Source organism: Eucalyptus grandis, chromosome 5 (assembly GCF_016545825.1).
Source record: "Eucalyptus grandis isolate ANBG69807.140 chromosome 5, ASM1654582v1, whole genome shotgun sequence".
Lineage (NCBI taxonomy): Eukaryota > Viridiplantae > Streptophyta > Magnoliopsida > Myrtales > Myrtaceae > Eucalyptus > Eucalyptus grandis.
In genome coordinates this window covers 13,709,844-13,725,604 of record NC_052616.1, presented here as the reverse complement: position 1 = coordinate 13,725,604, position 15,761 = coordinate 13,709,844, and the positions used below count along the sequence as shown (strand labels likewise).

The window sequence follows — 15,761 nt, the reverse complement described above, 5'->3', positions numbered from 1 at the left end:
GATATCTTTTAGTATTATTGCACGCTACTTAATTTGCTTAGTTTGTGTATTAACATAAATAATTCTGTGAATTTTTTTATTAAATTGTTGTTTAACTTCTCAGATGACATAATAGGAACTTAATTAATTTTCAATCCACTCTTGTTTTATATCCAGGAAACTTCTCGGAAACTTCTAATGTGGTTTTAGTCAAAATTCTTGTTTACTAGGTGAGTTCACTGCAAGTACTGAATACATTTTAATATTAATGTTAATGACAGCGACATTTTCCTGAATGGTTATTAGCATTGGCATCCTAGTAATTTCAGGTTATTGTTTTCGGGGAAGGTTACTGAACATTTGCAGCCGACTATTCTGTTTCAGAATACCATTGTTTCAATAGGTTTCTGAAGCTTGTTTCGTTGAGTAAAAGAATCGGTTGGAGGTTTAAGGAAATGAAGCAACCTTCATACTTTAGTCATGATGTACACCCGCTTAATAAATAAAAAACCCTTACACTCTTTGTCTAGGCTAAGTTGAAAATGACATTTCAATATCTTTTACTATTATTGCATGCTACTTAATTTGATTGGTTTGTGTCTTGACATACCTAATTCTGTGAATTTTTTTTATTAAATTGATGTTTAACTTTTCAGATGACATAATAGGAAAATTACTTAATTTCCAATCCACTATTGTTTTCTATCCAGGAAACTCATCGGAAACTTCTAATATGGTTCTAATCAAAATTCTTTAGTTCTAAGCGAGTTCACTGCAGTACTGAATATATTTTCAGATTAATATTAATGACAGCTGACATTTTCTTGAATGGCTATCGGCATTGGCATGCTATCAATTTCAGATGATTGTTTCCGGGGAAAGTTAATGAACATTTGCAGTCAACTATTTTGTTTCAGAACACCATTGTTTTAAAAGTTTTCAAAAGCTTGCTTCATCAAGTAAAAGAATCGGTCGGGGGTTTATGGTAACGAATCAACTTCACTTCACACAAGACTTTATAGTGGACAAGACTTTTGAACCGTCACCTCTTCAAAAGCTCAGGCAAAAAGAACTTATTGGTATTCACCTAGCAATTTCTGTGCAACTTCTTGTTGGAGTTAGCGTCGTCAAGAAAGCTTAAGAAGATCAAGCGACTCATTGCTGAGATGCTGGTAAGGTTCATTACTGCTGAGAAAGTGAAAATTAGTTTCATCAACTATGACGGGACCAGCAACTGAGGTCATATACTTGTAATCTTCCTCGTGCTCTTCTTTGATTCCTCCATGGCTTCATGCTAATAGAAACATCATTCAGTGACACTCACACAGAGATCTTATCTGTCTGCCTTCGAGCAAATTTCTAGGCTCTAGTCTCTGATAAAGTAGATTTCTTGCCCTTCCAGGTAAGCAAAAAAAATAGACCAAGTCTCAACGGCTGTTGTCTAAGGGCATGTGTCCACATGTGTCCACGCGCTTGCTATATAAATGAGGTGAATTGTAGTCAGTGTGCCTTGGAGAAATATAAACGTGATTTGTTTATATATTTAATGTTCTTCTAATGTCGTAAATTAGTGCACTTCACTTAATTTAATACCTTGCAAAAATGAGTTTTCTGTTTATAGTATACTTAAAAATCCTTAGACAACAATTTGCGAAACAAATTTTGTCTTCATGGCTGGTGACGGTAGCTTTAGCAATAAAGGGGCATCAGCAGGTACCTTGATGACTATTAAATTGATGGCACCCTTCTGGATAAGTTTAAGTAGTCACCGGTGTGTCATGCGGGGTCGATTCAGATGAAGAGAGGCGGTCAAAGTTCGTCCACTGAGCTCTATTATATGGCAAGATCTGAAGGCGATAACTTATTCGTTAGGATCTGAAATCCTCAATCTGAATCACTGTGGAGGCATCATTACTAAGCAGTCCCAGCTCTCAAAACCAACTTCATTTTAATTGGTCCTTCCAGTTTATTAGGCACTTACCGTTTGGAGATTGCAGATTGTTACTATTTTGTTTCTGCAGAAAAGGTGGACATCTTGTGTGATCCTTCCATGAGTTGTGTAGAGGATAGAATCAGAGTGATGGGATTCTCAGTGAACATGCTGTGAAATTTCTTCCTTGAATATGAATCTAGAAATGTGCCTCCTTAAGACACAGCCATTATCGGCCTTTCAGACTTGTTGGCTTAGGGCCTATTTGTTTTTTTTTTTTTTGGTAAAGCTTAGGGCCTATTTGTTTGTATTTCTTTTTCTGTTTTTAAACACTTTTTCTTTTTTTGTTCCGGGAACAAAAAAGGAACAGAGCGTTTGGGTGCGTTTCATTCCTTTTTTTTTTTTGTTCCAGAAACAAAAAGGGAACAGAAATAAGAAACAACAAAAAGTTGTTTCTTATTTCTGAAACAAAACTTAGAAACACTTTTTTATTTTCTTCTTCTTTTTCTTTCGCCGGTCGCCGACCTCGGCCATGGCCGGTGACTGGCCGACGAGGGCCGACGGCCTCGCGCCGGGCGAGCTTGATCTCGCCCGGATCCGGCGAGGCCGAGCTTGCCCGGGCGGCCGGCGAGGCTCGGCCTCGCCAGGGGCCGGCGAGCCTCGTCGTGGCTGGGCGAGGCCGCCGGCCAAAAAAAGAAAAAGAAAAAAGGAAAAATAAGAAAAAAATAGAAAAAAATAAAATAAAAATAGTAAAAAATAAAAGAAATAAAAAAATTATACAAATTTACCAAACGTGTTTCCGTTTATTTTTTATTCACAAAAAAATTTATCAAACACGTTTTTTTGTTCAAAAATTGTTCCCGGAAAGAAACACTTTTCTATTTTTATTTCTCGGAACAATTTTTAAACAGAAACGCAAACAAACGCACCCTTATTAGTCTAGGCTTTTGAGTAGGCCTTCCTGGTTTTTTACCTTGTTTATACAGTAACAAAAAGAAAGGAGCACATAGATAGACGGACTAGGCTGCTCTTCCGTCGACTAGGCTTGCCTGCTTCTCGCACTATCTTCTAGTAAAGGCACGCTGTACGCTGTGATACCGAACACGGAGACGGACCAGTATTGGAAGGTTGAACAGTATATTTTGCATGTTTCCACTTGCCATCAATTATTTTTTATGTTGGATGAATCATTACCTTATTTACCATATCATGAAAATTCTGGATTTATTATGAAAATTCTGGATTTAATTGGATCTTTTAATTCAATGATAAATAAGGTTATTAAAATATTGGAAATTTAAGTACTGAATTTTAATGGTTGGTGGTGTTAACAATAAAGATTTGTTTGATGATTATTAGAAATTAATAGTTAAATATTATTAAGCTCGTACAAAACATAAGACACCGATCATTATTGGAAGGTTTTAGAAATATATTTGGCAAGTTTTTACTTGTCATCAATTAGTTTTTCTATTTATTGAATTAACTCCCTTATTTATCATATTAAGTGAAGTTTTGACTTAATTGACTCAATTAAGTCAATGCTCATAAAAGGAAAAGTACATCACAAGTGTCATTACTTGTATACGGTACTCACATGGGTGCTGTAACTTATTTCTATCAATTATATGCCACACTAGTTAAAAATTGTTCACTTGATCGCCATTGGCAATTTGTGTGATAACCTCCCTCTTGTCCCACATCGCCTAGGAAGGGAGATCTTGGTCAGCTTATAAGGCTTGGGTCCCTCTAACGTGTAACGCGTTTTAAAGCCGTGAGGGAAAAGACCGTGGCTGGATGGCGGTGCGTCCGCGCCGGGCGGGTGACCCAAAGCGGACAATATTACAGTGGGGGGCCCGGGATGTTACAAGTGGTATCGAGCCGACTCCCGACCGTGTGTGGGACCACAGCTTGAATGCTGTTACATGCCCGTGGGGCCATAGCGGGACGCTATTCTCGTTAAGAGGTGGATAGTGTGATAACCTCCCTCTTGTCCCACATCGCCTAGGGAGGGAGATCTTGGTCAGCTTATAAGGCTTGGGTCCCTCTAACTGTGTAACGCGTTTTAAAGCCGTGAGGGAAAAGACCGTGGCTGGGATGGCGGTGCGTCCGCGCCAGGGCGGGTGACCCAAAGCGGACAATATTACACGTGGGGCCCGGGATGTTACAATTTGTGTGGCCAAAAGATCCGACATGGCATCAAGCATCAATTTAATACAAATTGGCCATTGTGTCTTGCCGCTGAAATGAAGTCAACAAAATAGAGCGTACATAACGTCCTTTTGGCCCGAATCAACGAATCGGGCTAAATCACCTGAATTGAGGAATTAGGACAAAATTATAGTCGTTCTCAGTGTTTTGAATGATTCAAATCGGTCTTCTTCACAATTTATACTTGAGCGTGCATTCCCTCTCTGTATCTCTCCAACAATCATTCAGTTTATGATGAAATAGATAGGGGAAGTTCATCATCTGTTTCGGGGTTAGTGACCATTTTGAATTAGCGGATGTGGCGATCGACGAGCTCATCTTTCTCCTAAAGCGGTTCATTCGTTGGTGGCCAGATCCGTCTTGAAAGAGAGGTACTTGATTATGACCAGCACCTTGATGTTTTTCGCTCGCTTCTTCCTCGGCACCTCGAATAGAACCTCGTTCTCTCTAAAGTCCTTGAGCTTCTCAAGGAGGTAGTTCAACTTGCAATTTCTGCCATGCTCTATTTTGCGTATATTGAAGTTCGGAGAATACACTAGCTGGTATCCTCTAACATAGTGCTCCCACAGCTGGGGGTTTGGTGTGGAAATGGTCAAAGCTTCGATGTCTAGCCATCGGGAGAATTACCAAAAAAGTCCTAAACCTATTTCAATTGTGCTAATTCAGTCCTAAACTTTTTTTTTTGGCCAATTTAGTCCTAAACCTTTTACAATTGTGCCAATTCAGTCCATTCGGCCAAAATTGGCCGGCCGGCGCCGACGTGGACGCGCCGCCGGCGAACAATTTTTTTTATTATTTTTTCGATTTTTAATTTTTTTTTAATTTTTTTAATTTTTTTTTAATTTTTCCTATCTTCTTCTTCCTCGGCGGCGCCGGCCGGCCGGCCAGGCGAGGGCCGGCGAGGCTCACCCCCGCCGGCCACCGGGCGAAGGCGAGCCTCGCCCGGCCGACGGCGGCCTCGCCGGCCCACCGGCGAGGTCGACCCTCTCCCAGCCAAGGCGAGGTCGACCTCGCCGGTGGCCGGCGAGGCCTGCCGTCGCCAGATCGGCGAGGCTCGACCTCGCCATGGCCGGGCGAGGCCGAGCCTCGCCTTGGCGGGCGACGGCGGCCTTGCCGTCGTTGGGCGAGGCTCGCCCCGCCGGCCACCGGCGAAGGCGAGCCTTGCCTAGCGACGGCGAGGCCACCGTCGCCAGATCCGGCAAGGCTCGACCTCGCCATGGCCGGGCGAGGTCGAGCCTCGCCTTGGCCGGGCGACGGCGGCCTTGCCGTCGCCGGGCGAGGCTCGCCCCGCCGGCCACCGGCGAAGGCGAGCCTCGCCCGGCCGACGGGAGGCCGCCGTCGCCGGATCGGCGAGGCTCGACCTCGCCATGGGCCGGGCGAGGCCGAGCCTCGCCTTGGCCGGGCGACGGCGGCCTCGCCGTCGCCGGGGCGAGGCTCGCCTTCGCTAGTGGCCGGCGGGGCGAGCCTCGCCAAAGTGGCCGGCGAGGCTGACCTCGCCGGCCCTCGCCTCGGCCGGCCGTAAGAAGAAGATAGGAAGAAAAAAAAAAAGAAGAAAAAAATTAAAAAAAATTAAAAAATCGAAAAAATAAAAAAATTATTAAAAAATCGTTCGTCGGCCGGCCGGCATCCACGTCAACACCGGCCGGCCAATTTTGGCCGGATGGACTAAATTGGCACAATTGTAAAAGGTTTAGGACTAAGTTGGCAAAAAAAAAAAAAAAAGTTTAGGACTAAATTGGCACAATCGCAATAGGTTTAGGACTTTTTTGGTAATTCTCCCTCTAGTCATCCATCAGTTCATGGCTGTTTGGTTATTATGCAAACCTGCTTAACAAATTAAAAAACCGCACACTCTGACTTAGTAAGTTGAAAATAACCATTATTGATATCTTTTAGTAGGATTGCGTGCTACTTAAGTTGCTTGGTTTGTGTACAAATATACCTGACTCTCTGAAACTTTTATTAAGATTGTTGTTTAACTTTTCAAAGGAAATGACAAGAAAATTATTTTCAATTCACTCATGTTTTATACTCGCAAACTTCTGATGTGGTTCTAATCAATTTTTTTCTTTACTGGGCAAGTTCACTGCAAGTGCTGAATATACTTTTATACTAATGTTCATGAGAGTGACTTTTTCCCGAATGGTCAAGATTCCTGTTACTAGACAAGTTCACTGCAAGTACTGAATATACTTTTATACTAATGTTCATGAGAGTGACTTTTTCCTAAATGGTCAAGATTCCTGTTACTAGACAAGTTCACTGCAAGTACTGAATATATTTTTATACTAATGTCAGTGGGAGTGACTTTTCCTAAATGGTCAGAGTTCCTGTTTACTAGGCAAGTTCACTGCAAGTACTGAATATATTTTCATACTAATGATAATGAAAGTGACTTTTTGCTGAATGGCTATCGGCCGGCCGTTGATTTTCGATAATTGTATCCAGTGAAAGTTACTGAACATTTGCAGGCAAACTATTCTGTTTCAGGATACCATTGTGTTTAAGCTTTCTGAAGCTTGCTTCATTGAGTAAAAGAATCGGTCAGGGCTTTATGGATATGAAGCAACCTAACTTCGTACAAAGCTTCAAAACGGACAAGACTTGAACTGAAACCTCCTTAGAAGCTCAGGCAAAAAGAAGTTATTGGTATTCTCCGAGCAATTTCTGTGCAACTTGTTGTAGTTAGTGCTGTCATGATGGCGTAAGAGGATCATGTGACTTATTGCTGAGATACTCGTGAAGTTCATTGTTTCTGAGGAAAGGGAGACTAGTTCACCTACTATGCTACACAAGCAACTGAGGCCATATGCTTAAAATTTTCAACGTGCTCTCTTCTTTGATTCTTCCATGGCTTCATTCAGTGACCAGCATGCAGAGATTTTACATGTCTACCTTCAATCGAATTTCTAGGATCTAGTCTCCAATGAACTAGATTTCTTGCCCTTCCCAGACAAGTGAGAAATAGACCATGCCCTAACTGATCGTTGCTAACATTAGCACCATCGGTCACGACGACCTCGAGCTGACTTCCCATGCCGGGGTGAAAAGGCTATCCCATGAGGATGAGAAAGCTACTTTTACTAGCACCAATCTCCTGAATGAACGTGCTATACCCGAAAAAAAAAAAATAATAATAATAATAAAACCAATTCCAAGACACGTTCTGAGTCACTCATAACTCCGTGTATTCGGAATGTCTACCGTTTTGTACCTTCTTTACTGTTTCCTGCTTGGCATTTTATTGAACATTCGGTGGACGTACTTGTGATGAAAAGTAGGACACTCCATGTTCAAACCTCTGCGAACATGCTTTGCCTGATCAGGGACGGCTGGCTTTGAAATCCTTATGAATCACAAGCTATCCAATGGAGCGAACTTCCTTATGTTGAGCTTGCAAGCATTGATATCAGATATGGATGGGGAAGCAGGAGGTCCTACTGAGCCATAAGAAATCTTGAAAGAAAGGTACTTGATTATGGTTGAGACCTGTCCTGTTGTGGAACGTTCGCCCAGTAATTTGGAAGTAACATCTTGCTGTTGAAGATGTTGCAAAATACGAAGGAAATGAATGCAATTCCTTGATGGAAGAGCTTTTCCTCTCCATCAAGATTCCGCCGTTGCGTGAATGGGCATTTGTATGGCCAGGGAAATTGACAGTGGTCACTTTCGTCTCACTCCTTGCCGATTCAATATGGATCCTCTTCCTAGTTGGTGCTTATTGTCGGTTGTCACTGCCTTCCTCGAGTTTTGTTTGAGCGCAAAATCCTAAAACATACGATTCATGGTTGAAGTTGTCGTTTTACTTTGCCTCCATCAAGATACCAGGCACCGGGGCCTGAGATCCTGATGTAGGAGCGCGAGTCTTGGGCAGCCATGCTCAGGTACTTGGCTCATGCGCCCCCGTCACACGTGGGTCGGGGTTCGTAAAGGCCGAGTCTAGGTCCTTGGAGGCTGGGTCCAAGACCCTGGTATCTGTGTTGGGGTTCCTGGCGGCAGTGCTCAAGTACCCGACTCTTGCGGCTGGCTCACTGGCACTCAGGCCTGTGTCTCTCGAGGCTGGGCCCCTAGACCCCGGTGCCCTTGCTTGGGTACTTGACTATCATGTTCAAGTCATCGATGCTCCGGTTTGGGTCCATCGAGGCTTGGCCCAGGTCTACAAATGCCAAGCTTGGGTCCACAGAGGCTTGGTTCAGGAACCTTGCATAGGAATTTTTTTCAGAAATGTCAAAATTTTTTGCGAAACAAATAGAGTGAAGTTACTGTCCATTGAGGTTGGGGGGCGGAGGGGAGGGAGAGAGAGAGAGGATGTTTATGGAAAAAAAGCATGTAAGTTCCCGGAAAACAAAACTTTGGACCTTCACCAGAAGTCTCGTATGCTAAAATTCCTTGCATGGGGACGTTATACGATTAACGGAACCGCAAGAGACTTGTCGTGGTCAAGGCAGCAAAAGCCATTTTTAAAGAGGAAAACATGGGAAAGTGTCTTCACTGACTTGTAGAAGAGCAATGTTGAGACTGTTCGGGGGACTGAAACTGTAACACCCCAGGTGGCGCATCGGATGCTTCACAAGTAGGACTCTTAACAACCTGATACGCACCATTTGGGCCTAGCCCGCAAAAGTAATACTCAAATAATCATGTACGGTGGTGACAAACATCTAAATGGTTTCTCATAATAGCAGAATTTCATCTCAAATCTGCATACACTCCAAGAAGTTCAAAGGTGTATATACACCATCACTTGACCCTTCTCTTCTGTGAGGAAAAGGGACGTTGCAGAATATTGCAAACAGCTGCTAAATGTCATTTACAGACCCATAGTAACCCTACACTATGCTTTTAAACTATTATCACGAAGTAACAAGGATTTTTGAGCATTACAGTCATTCAATCGCTAATACCTCGCAAAAAGTATTATACAGCCTAGGCTCAGCCAGTCATTTCAAGCATGGAGGAAATTCAACGCTCCTCACACAAATGCCTTGGTGAGCACGACTTCCCATCCTCCACCTCTCCGGCAACCGTAATATACTTCTGGAACATGGGCCACTTTCAGGTAAATATCGTCTTGTCCATCTGGCATAAGTTTCTTCACAAACTCATCAGGCATGTCAACAAACTTCATCACTTTCAGCTTTTCCAGGTGCTCAATTCCGGATGGAAGCTTCTTCAATAACTTACAACTCTCAATAATCAACTCCTCAAGACAAGGCATGGATCCCTTTTCCACTTCCACGCATTTGAGTTTGTCAAAAGGACCAAGGATCAGAAACCTTAGCTTCATAAAGTCGTAGGCTTTGAAACACAGCTTGGTTCCTTCATAAGCCTGAAGCAAGGCGAGATGCACAAGATTAGGCAATTTCCCAAGAGATGGCAGAGGATTATCCTTTAACTGACTACATCTCAGATACAATACCATTAGGCTATCAAGAGATGATATCCAATCTGGTAACGCCTCAAGACGTCCTGTCAAGTAGACTCTCTGGAGAAATGGAGGTGGAGAAGAGAGGGGTTGTAGATCAATAATCTCATTTTCATCCACTGAATTTACAGATAATGCTTGAAGCTTGGTCAACTTTTCAATGGACAAGCACAGTTCCCTTGCATCTTCTTTTCTCAACTTCACGATGCCTAACCTATTCAATTGTTTCAACTTTCCAAGCTCTCTCATTAAGCTGCTGTTTCTCTCACTACCTGCTTCTATGTAGCAGAGCTTTTGTAGGGACTGTAGAGTCCCTATTCCATCTGGGAACTTGAAGCCATACTTAAACCATGAGTAGGCTCTGTTTGCATAATGATATACGAGTAGATGACGAAGTTGTCGAAGCTTCAAAATCACAACTGGCAATTCTGTGACATATGTGTGTTTAAGGTCTAGGGTCTCTAGGTTTTGAAGGTTCCCTATGGAATATGGAACAGTTCTCACCTTGCTGTACCTGAAACTTAGATATCTCAGGCAGCACCACTCGGCAACTTGAGCTGGGAACCTTGTCAAAGAAGCTGTTTGCAAGTCCAAAACAGTGAGCAGTCTCATATCACTACCTAGAGCAGCATCCATGGAAGATCTCTCTACCCCAAACAGATATAAGGAACGTAGTCGAGACAATGACCTTTTCTGTTGGGTAGCTTGCAGGCTGTTCTGTATTGATAGGCGACGAACTTTATCTGGCCATTTATAATGTTTTTCTATCACTGTTTCTGCAAAGCCTTGGTTAGTCGACTTTGAAGTAATAATATCCAGCAGAAAATCATGGATACGGCAATCCTGGATCCTTCCATCGCCAGCTTTAACAGCCACTTCTATCAGGCTTCTGTCCAGGAGCTCATATAGGTAGCCCTGGGCTGCTTCTTCTACTGTCATACCTTCTTTCTTGTCTACAAATCCTTCTGCAATCCATAATCGAATCAATCTCCCACAGCTAATGAGGTAACCCCTGGGAAACACGCTCAAGTGCAGGAAACAGGACTTCAAGTAGTATGGGAGGTCATCAAAACTAAGTGAAAGGACTCTCTTCAAGGTTCTGAGTTTGTCATTGCAATCTATTTCAGTACGGAGACTTCGATGAACCAGATCCCATTCAGCCTTTTTCTCGTGTCTTTTGAAACCAAAACACCACTGATGGCCACAATAGCAAGTGGCAATCCCTCGCACTTTCTTAGAATAAGCCTACAGGTCTCCTCTAGATGAGGAGGGCAGGAGTTCCCCTGAAATGTCTTTGCACAGAAAAGCTTCCATGACTCTTCACCTGGCAGTGGCTCCATCTTGTAAACCATCCCTCTGAATTCCCCGCACGAGATATTTGCTAAATCAGAATTCCTGGATGTGATAATTATTCGGCTGCCACAGTTGTTATTAGGCAATGCATGTTTTATCACATCCCATTCATTTATATGCCACGCATCATCTACAACAATCAGGTACCTTGCTTTTTGTAGGAAGTCCTTGATAATAATCTTCTGACATAATCTATCCATGTTGTCCTGTACAGGAGGACCTTTTGCTTGGGTCTCCCTCATAATTTGTTGAACCATGCCTTGGAGGAGCTCTTCTATATTTGGAGATTGAGAAAGAGTTATCCAAGCACGTATCATGAAATGTTTCTTCACTTCTGGATCTTCGTAAACTTGCTTCACTAATGTAGTTTTCCCCAGTCCTCCCATCCCCACGACTGAGATTACTTCGCGTGTGGAAGTGCCCTCAATGAGCCAGCCAACCAGCTTTTTGTCGGTTCACTGATGCCCACGAGCTCAGCTTTGTCTAAGAGAAGGGCATTGCCACGCTGGTCCTGCCATGTGTCGTCTGACTTACTAGAGCCAAAGTGGTGTTCTACTTTATTTAGTTTGTCTCGGATTCTCCAGTGTCCATCAAATATGTTTTTGATTCTGGAGTTGATGGATTTCATCTCCAAAGCAATTCTGTACCGACCTTTCATGTTCTTGATACAACAGGACATCTTGGAGAAAAGACCAGGAGAACCAATTCCATGATCATGTGCCGCGAGAAGTTTGAACTCATCGAGAGCATCTTCAGTGTCATATGCGATTTCTCTCAGCTGCTTCACCCAAACTTTGACTTCCTCGTCACTCTCTTCCAGGGAATCTGCAACCCTCAGGAATGCCCTGACGTACTCCAATTGTCTCTTAACTAAAGTAACTTCTTCCTTGGCACTTCCCAGTAGAACCCCATTCTCTAGAAAGTCCTTAAGCTTGTCAAATAGGTAGTTTACTGCAATTTCTGCCATGCTCTAGTTTGCATATATCGAGGTTCTGGAGAATACACTAGCTGATATCCTCTAACATAGTACTTCCACAGGCTGGGGTTTGGTGTGGAAATGGTCAAGCTTCTGATGTCTAGTCATCCATCAGTCATGGCTGTTTGGTCATGACGCACACCCGCATAACAAATTAAAAACCTTACACTGTGTCTTTACTAAGTTGAAAATAACCATTATTGATATCTTTTAGTATGATTGTGCGGTACTTAATTTGCTTGCTTTTTGTATTAATATACCTAATTCTGTGAAACTTTTATTAAGATCGTTGTTTAACTTTTCAAAGGAAATGATAAGAAAGTCAACTTGTTTCCAATTCACTCATGTTTTATACTTGAAAACTTCTGATATGGTTCTAATCAAAATTTTTGTTTACGCAGCAAGTTCGCTGCAAGTGCTGAATATACTTTTATACTAATGTTAATGAGAGTGACTTTTTCTTGAATGGTCAAGATCTGCTACCAGGCAAGTTCGCTGCTAGTGCTGAATAAATTTTTATAATAATGTTGCTGAGGGAGTGACTTATTTCTGAATGGTCAAAGTTCCTATTCACTAAGCAAGTTCGCTGCAAGTACTGAACAAATTGTCCATGCTAATGTTAATGAGAGTGACATTTTCCCTGAATGACTATTGGCCAGCTATTGATAATTGTTTCCAGTGAAAGTCACTGAAAATTTGCTGGCAAACTATTCTGTTTCAGGTTACCATAAATTAGCGGGCTAACTGCTCTATTTCAGAATACCATTGTGTTAAAGCTTTCCAAAGCTTGCTTTTTTGAGTAAAAGAATTGGCCAGGTCTTTATGGATATGAAGCAACTTAACTTCGTACAAAGCTTCGAAATGGACAAGACTTATGAACTGAAACCTCCCCAGAAGCTAACGCAAAAAGAAGTTACTGGTATTCACCTAGCAATTTCTGGGCTATTTCTTGTTCGAGTTAGTGTTGTCATGAAGGCTTAAGAGGTTCATGTGACTTGTTGCTGAGATACTTGTAAAGTCCATTATCACCGAGGAAAGGGGGACTAGTACGAATGCTAGACAAGCAACTGAGCTCATATCCTTAAAATTTTCATTGTGCTCTTCTTTGATCCTTCCATGGCTTCATGCTAATAGGAACATCATTCAGTGAACATCATTCAGTGACACTAGGGCAGAGATCCTTATATGTCCAGTTTCAAGCTAATTTCTGGGCTCTAGTCTCTATTTAAGTAGATTTCTTACCTTCCCAGCCAAGTGAGAAATAGACAAAGCCCTAACCCATTGCTGCTAACATTAGCACCATTGTGGCCGCAACAACCTTGAGCCGGCTTCCTGCCCGACGAAGTTGCTCTGCTGTCGGGCCCCAGGCTGGGGGCGAAAAGGCTATTTCATGAGGATGAGAAAGCTACTTTTACCAGCACCAATCTCCCGAATGAACACGAAAATGCTTTCTAAAAGTTAAAAAACCATTCCAAGACACATGTTCTGAGTCACTCATACCTTTGTGTACTCGTAACGTCGGGTGTTCTGTACCTTATTTTCCGTCCCCTGCTTGGCATTTTATCAAACCTTTGGAAAACGGACTAGTGAGGAAAAGTAGGACACTCCATATTCAACCCCCTGCGAACTTCCTTTTGTTGCTTAGCCTCATCTGGAACAACTGGCTTTGAAAACCATATGTTGATCTTGCAAGCATTGACATCAGAGACGGATGTGGAAGCAGGAGGCCCAACTGAGCCACCAGAAATCTTGAAAGAAAGGCAATTGATTATAACCGGCATAAGGCAATTGATTATAACCGGTATCTCTTGATATCTTTTTGCCTCCACTTCTTCCATTGCACGTAGCTTGATTTATTGGTTTGTTTTAGCAATTCCCTGTAGAATATATCAAAGATGATATTTGTTGTGAGACATTGCTACTTCAATTTCCTCGCCTCTTTGATCTTTAGGGCCTCTCTCCTGAATTTTCTAGAACCCAGCAACATATATTTTATCGAACAAATTTTCGGGGAAAGGCGACAAGTCTTGCGGCATGCTGGTACAAGAATGACCTATTTCTATAGGTGGCTTCACCAACTAGTCTGTACCATGATAAAATTAGCTAAGGGTGAATTTGGTAACCATTCTTTTTCAAAGAACACTTTTTTATTAGAAATAATTTTTTCTAATTCTATTTTCGGAATAATTTTTGAGTAAAAGAACGCGTTTAATAACTGTACAAAATTTTCATTCTTAGGATAGAAATGCGTTTAATAGAATTCTTAAATTCTTTTATTTCTTTTAATTTTTAACTTTTTATTATATATATATATATATTTTTCTTTTCCCTTTCTCTTATTCTTTCTTCTTCTTTATGGTCGGTCACTAGCCATAGCGATGGTTGACGACAACCGGGTGAGGTCCAACAAGTTTGCCAAAGCCTTGCGGGCAAGGTCTAGTGAGCTCATTAGAGCCTTGCCTAGCCACCGCGACGCTTAAGCCGACGAGTCTTGCTATGGCTTGGCATTGGTGGGGGTCGTCGACGCTCTCATGAGAGCCCGGGAGTCGATGACCAGCCAAAAGAAAGAAGAAGAAAATGAAAGAGAAGGAAAGAGGAGAGTAAAGAAAAAAATTAGATTTGATTCTTGGAATTGTTTTGGGGAATAAGAAATAACTTTTTTTCTCAATTCTGTTCCAAATCTATTTTCGAGAGAAAAATGAATTTTGTTCCCAGAAAAAATTTATCAAACGAATTTCTATTCTTTTTTTTTTTTTTTTAAGGGAACAAAACAATAGAATCAGTTATTCTTAGGGAGTGTTACCAAACATGCCCTAAGGATATTGCAAGGTTTCGCGGTTTACACAAACAGTATGCTGGATGCAGTACTCTTCCTTTTAGTTCTTCTTTATGGGATGATTATTATTATTGTTATTGTTTTTGGTCCGAAATATGTACTTTTCATTGATAATTTGAAGAAAAGGAGCTCACTAGCGGAGTCTCATCACATAGCAGTTCTTTCAGGGCCAACAGAGGATGGGCCAACCAATTCAGAGGGAGGGCTTTCTTTCTATGGGTCTTTGCTACCCATTTAGCCACATGATTTGTGGCCCTATTACAATGGGCTATCTTTAAATAAGGGAAAAGAAGAATCAACTCACGTTCTTCTTTTATTAACGCACGTTCTTCCCACGGCAGCAACTGAACAGAAGACTTCACGCTTTTAGCTAAAGCTAAGGCAGTCTTCTTTTATCGGATGATTATTTGTTAGATAGTTAAATTTAACGCCTTAGGCATACGGTGATGCCGTTACCTTTGGGATTTGAAGGTGCTTTTGCTTGCATCTATCTTCAGCATTTTATTTTTGAAATACTAGTTGATTATTAGTCTTGTGACATCCCCTATCGGGGCTTTTGCCCGTTGACTTGGCTTCATTTATTTTTGATGGATTTTTCTTTATTGATGGGCCTGAGTTGGCCCGTCCGCCCAAGTTGGGCCCAAAAAAGCCCGGCCCACGGGAATAGGGCCCGTGGATGGGGGAAGGTATAAAGGGAGGAGAGAGAGAGAGAAGACACCCTTTGGCACAATTCCAACGTACGTTCTCTCCCACTCTCCCTCCAAAAGAAGAAAAACGCTTACGGCGATACCGTCTTCCTTTCAAGGCGAATTGACATCATCGGATCAGAATTTCTTCCTTGGTCTTCAGCATTGGTGTTTAATCTGTGGCTAACAAGGTACGCTCGAATCCGTGGTGTGCTTTACGATCGGTGATACGTGATTTTCCCGGGCTACGCTTCCGCATTGATTTAGGGGTTCGATTTAGTGTCGAATCCGGTTTTCGGAGATCTATTATTCCCAACATTGGTATCAGAGCCCTAGTTCACGTTTTCCCGATCAATTTGATGTTT

At 42.2% G+C, this 15,761-nt stretch overlaps 2 protein-coding genes across 2 annotated transcripts; both read right to left on the bottom strand.

Moving 5' to 3' along the window:
• Positions 1-9,092: 9,092 nt before the first annotated feature.
• Positions 9,093-10,484, bottom strand: LOC120293651 (disease resistance protein RPM1-like). Its single transcript, XM_039313355.1, has one exon. The coding sequence runs from the start codon at positions 10,482-10,484 to the stop codon at positions 9,093-9,095; it is 1,392 nt and encodes a 463-aa protein (XP_039169289.1).
• A 179-nt stretch (positions 10,485-10,663) lies between these two features.
• LOC120293650 (disease resistance protein RPM1-like) lies at positions 10,664-11,285 on the bottom strand. The gene has a single exon (XM_039313354.1). It carries the CDS (start codon positions 11,282-11,284, stop codon positions 10,664-10,666), a length of 621 nt encoding a protein of 206 aa, XP_039169288.1. The 5' UTR covers position 11,285.
• Between the last annotated feature and the right edge of the window lie 4,476 nt (positions 11,286-15,761).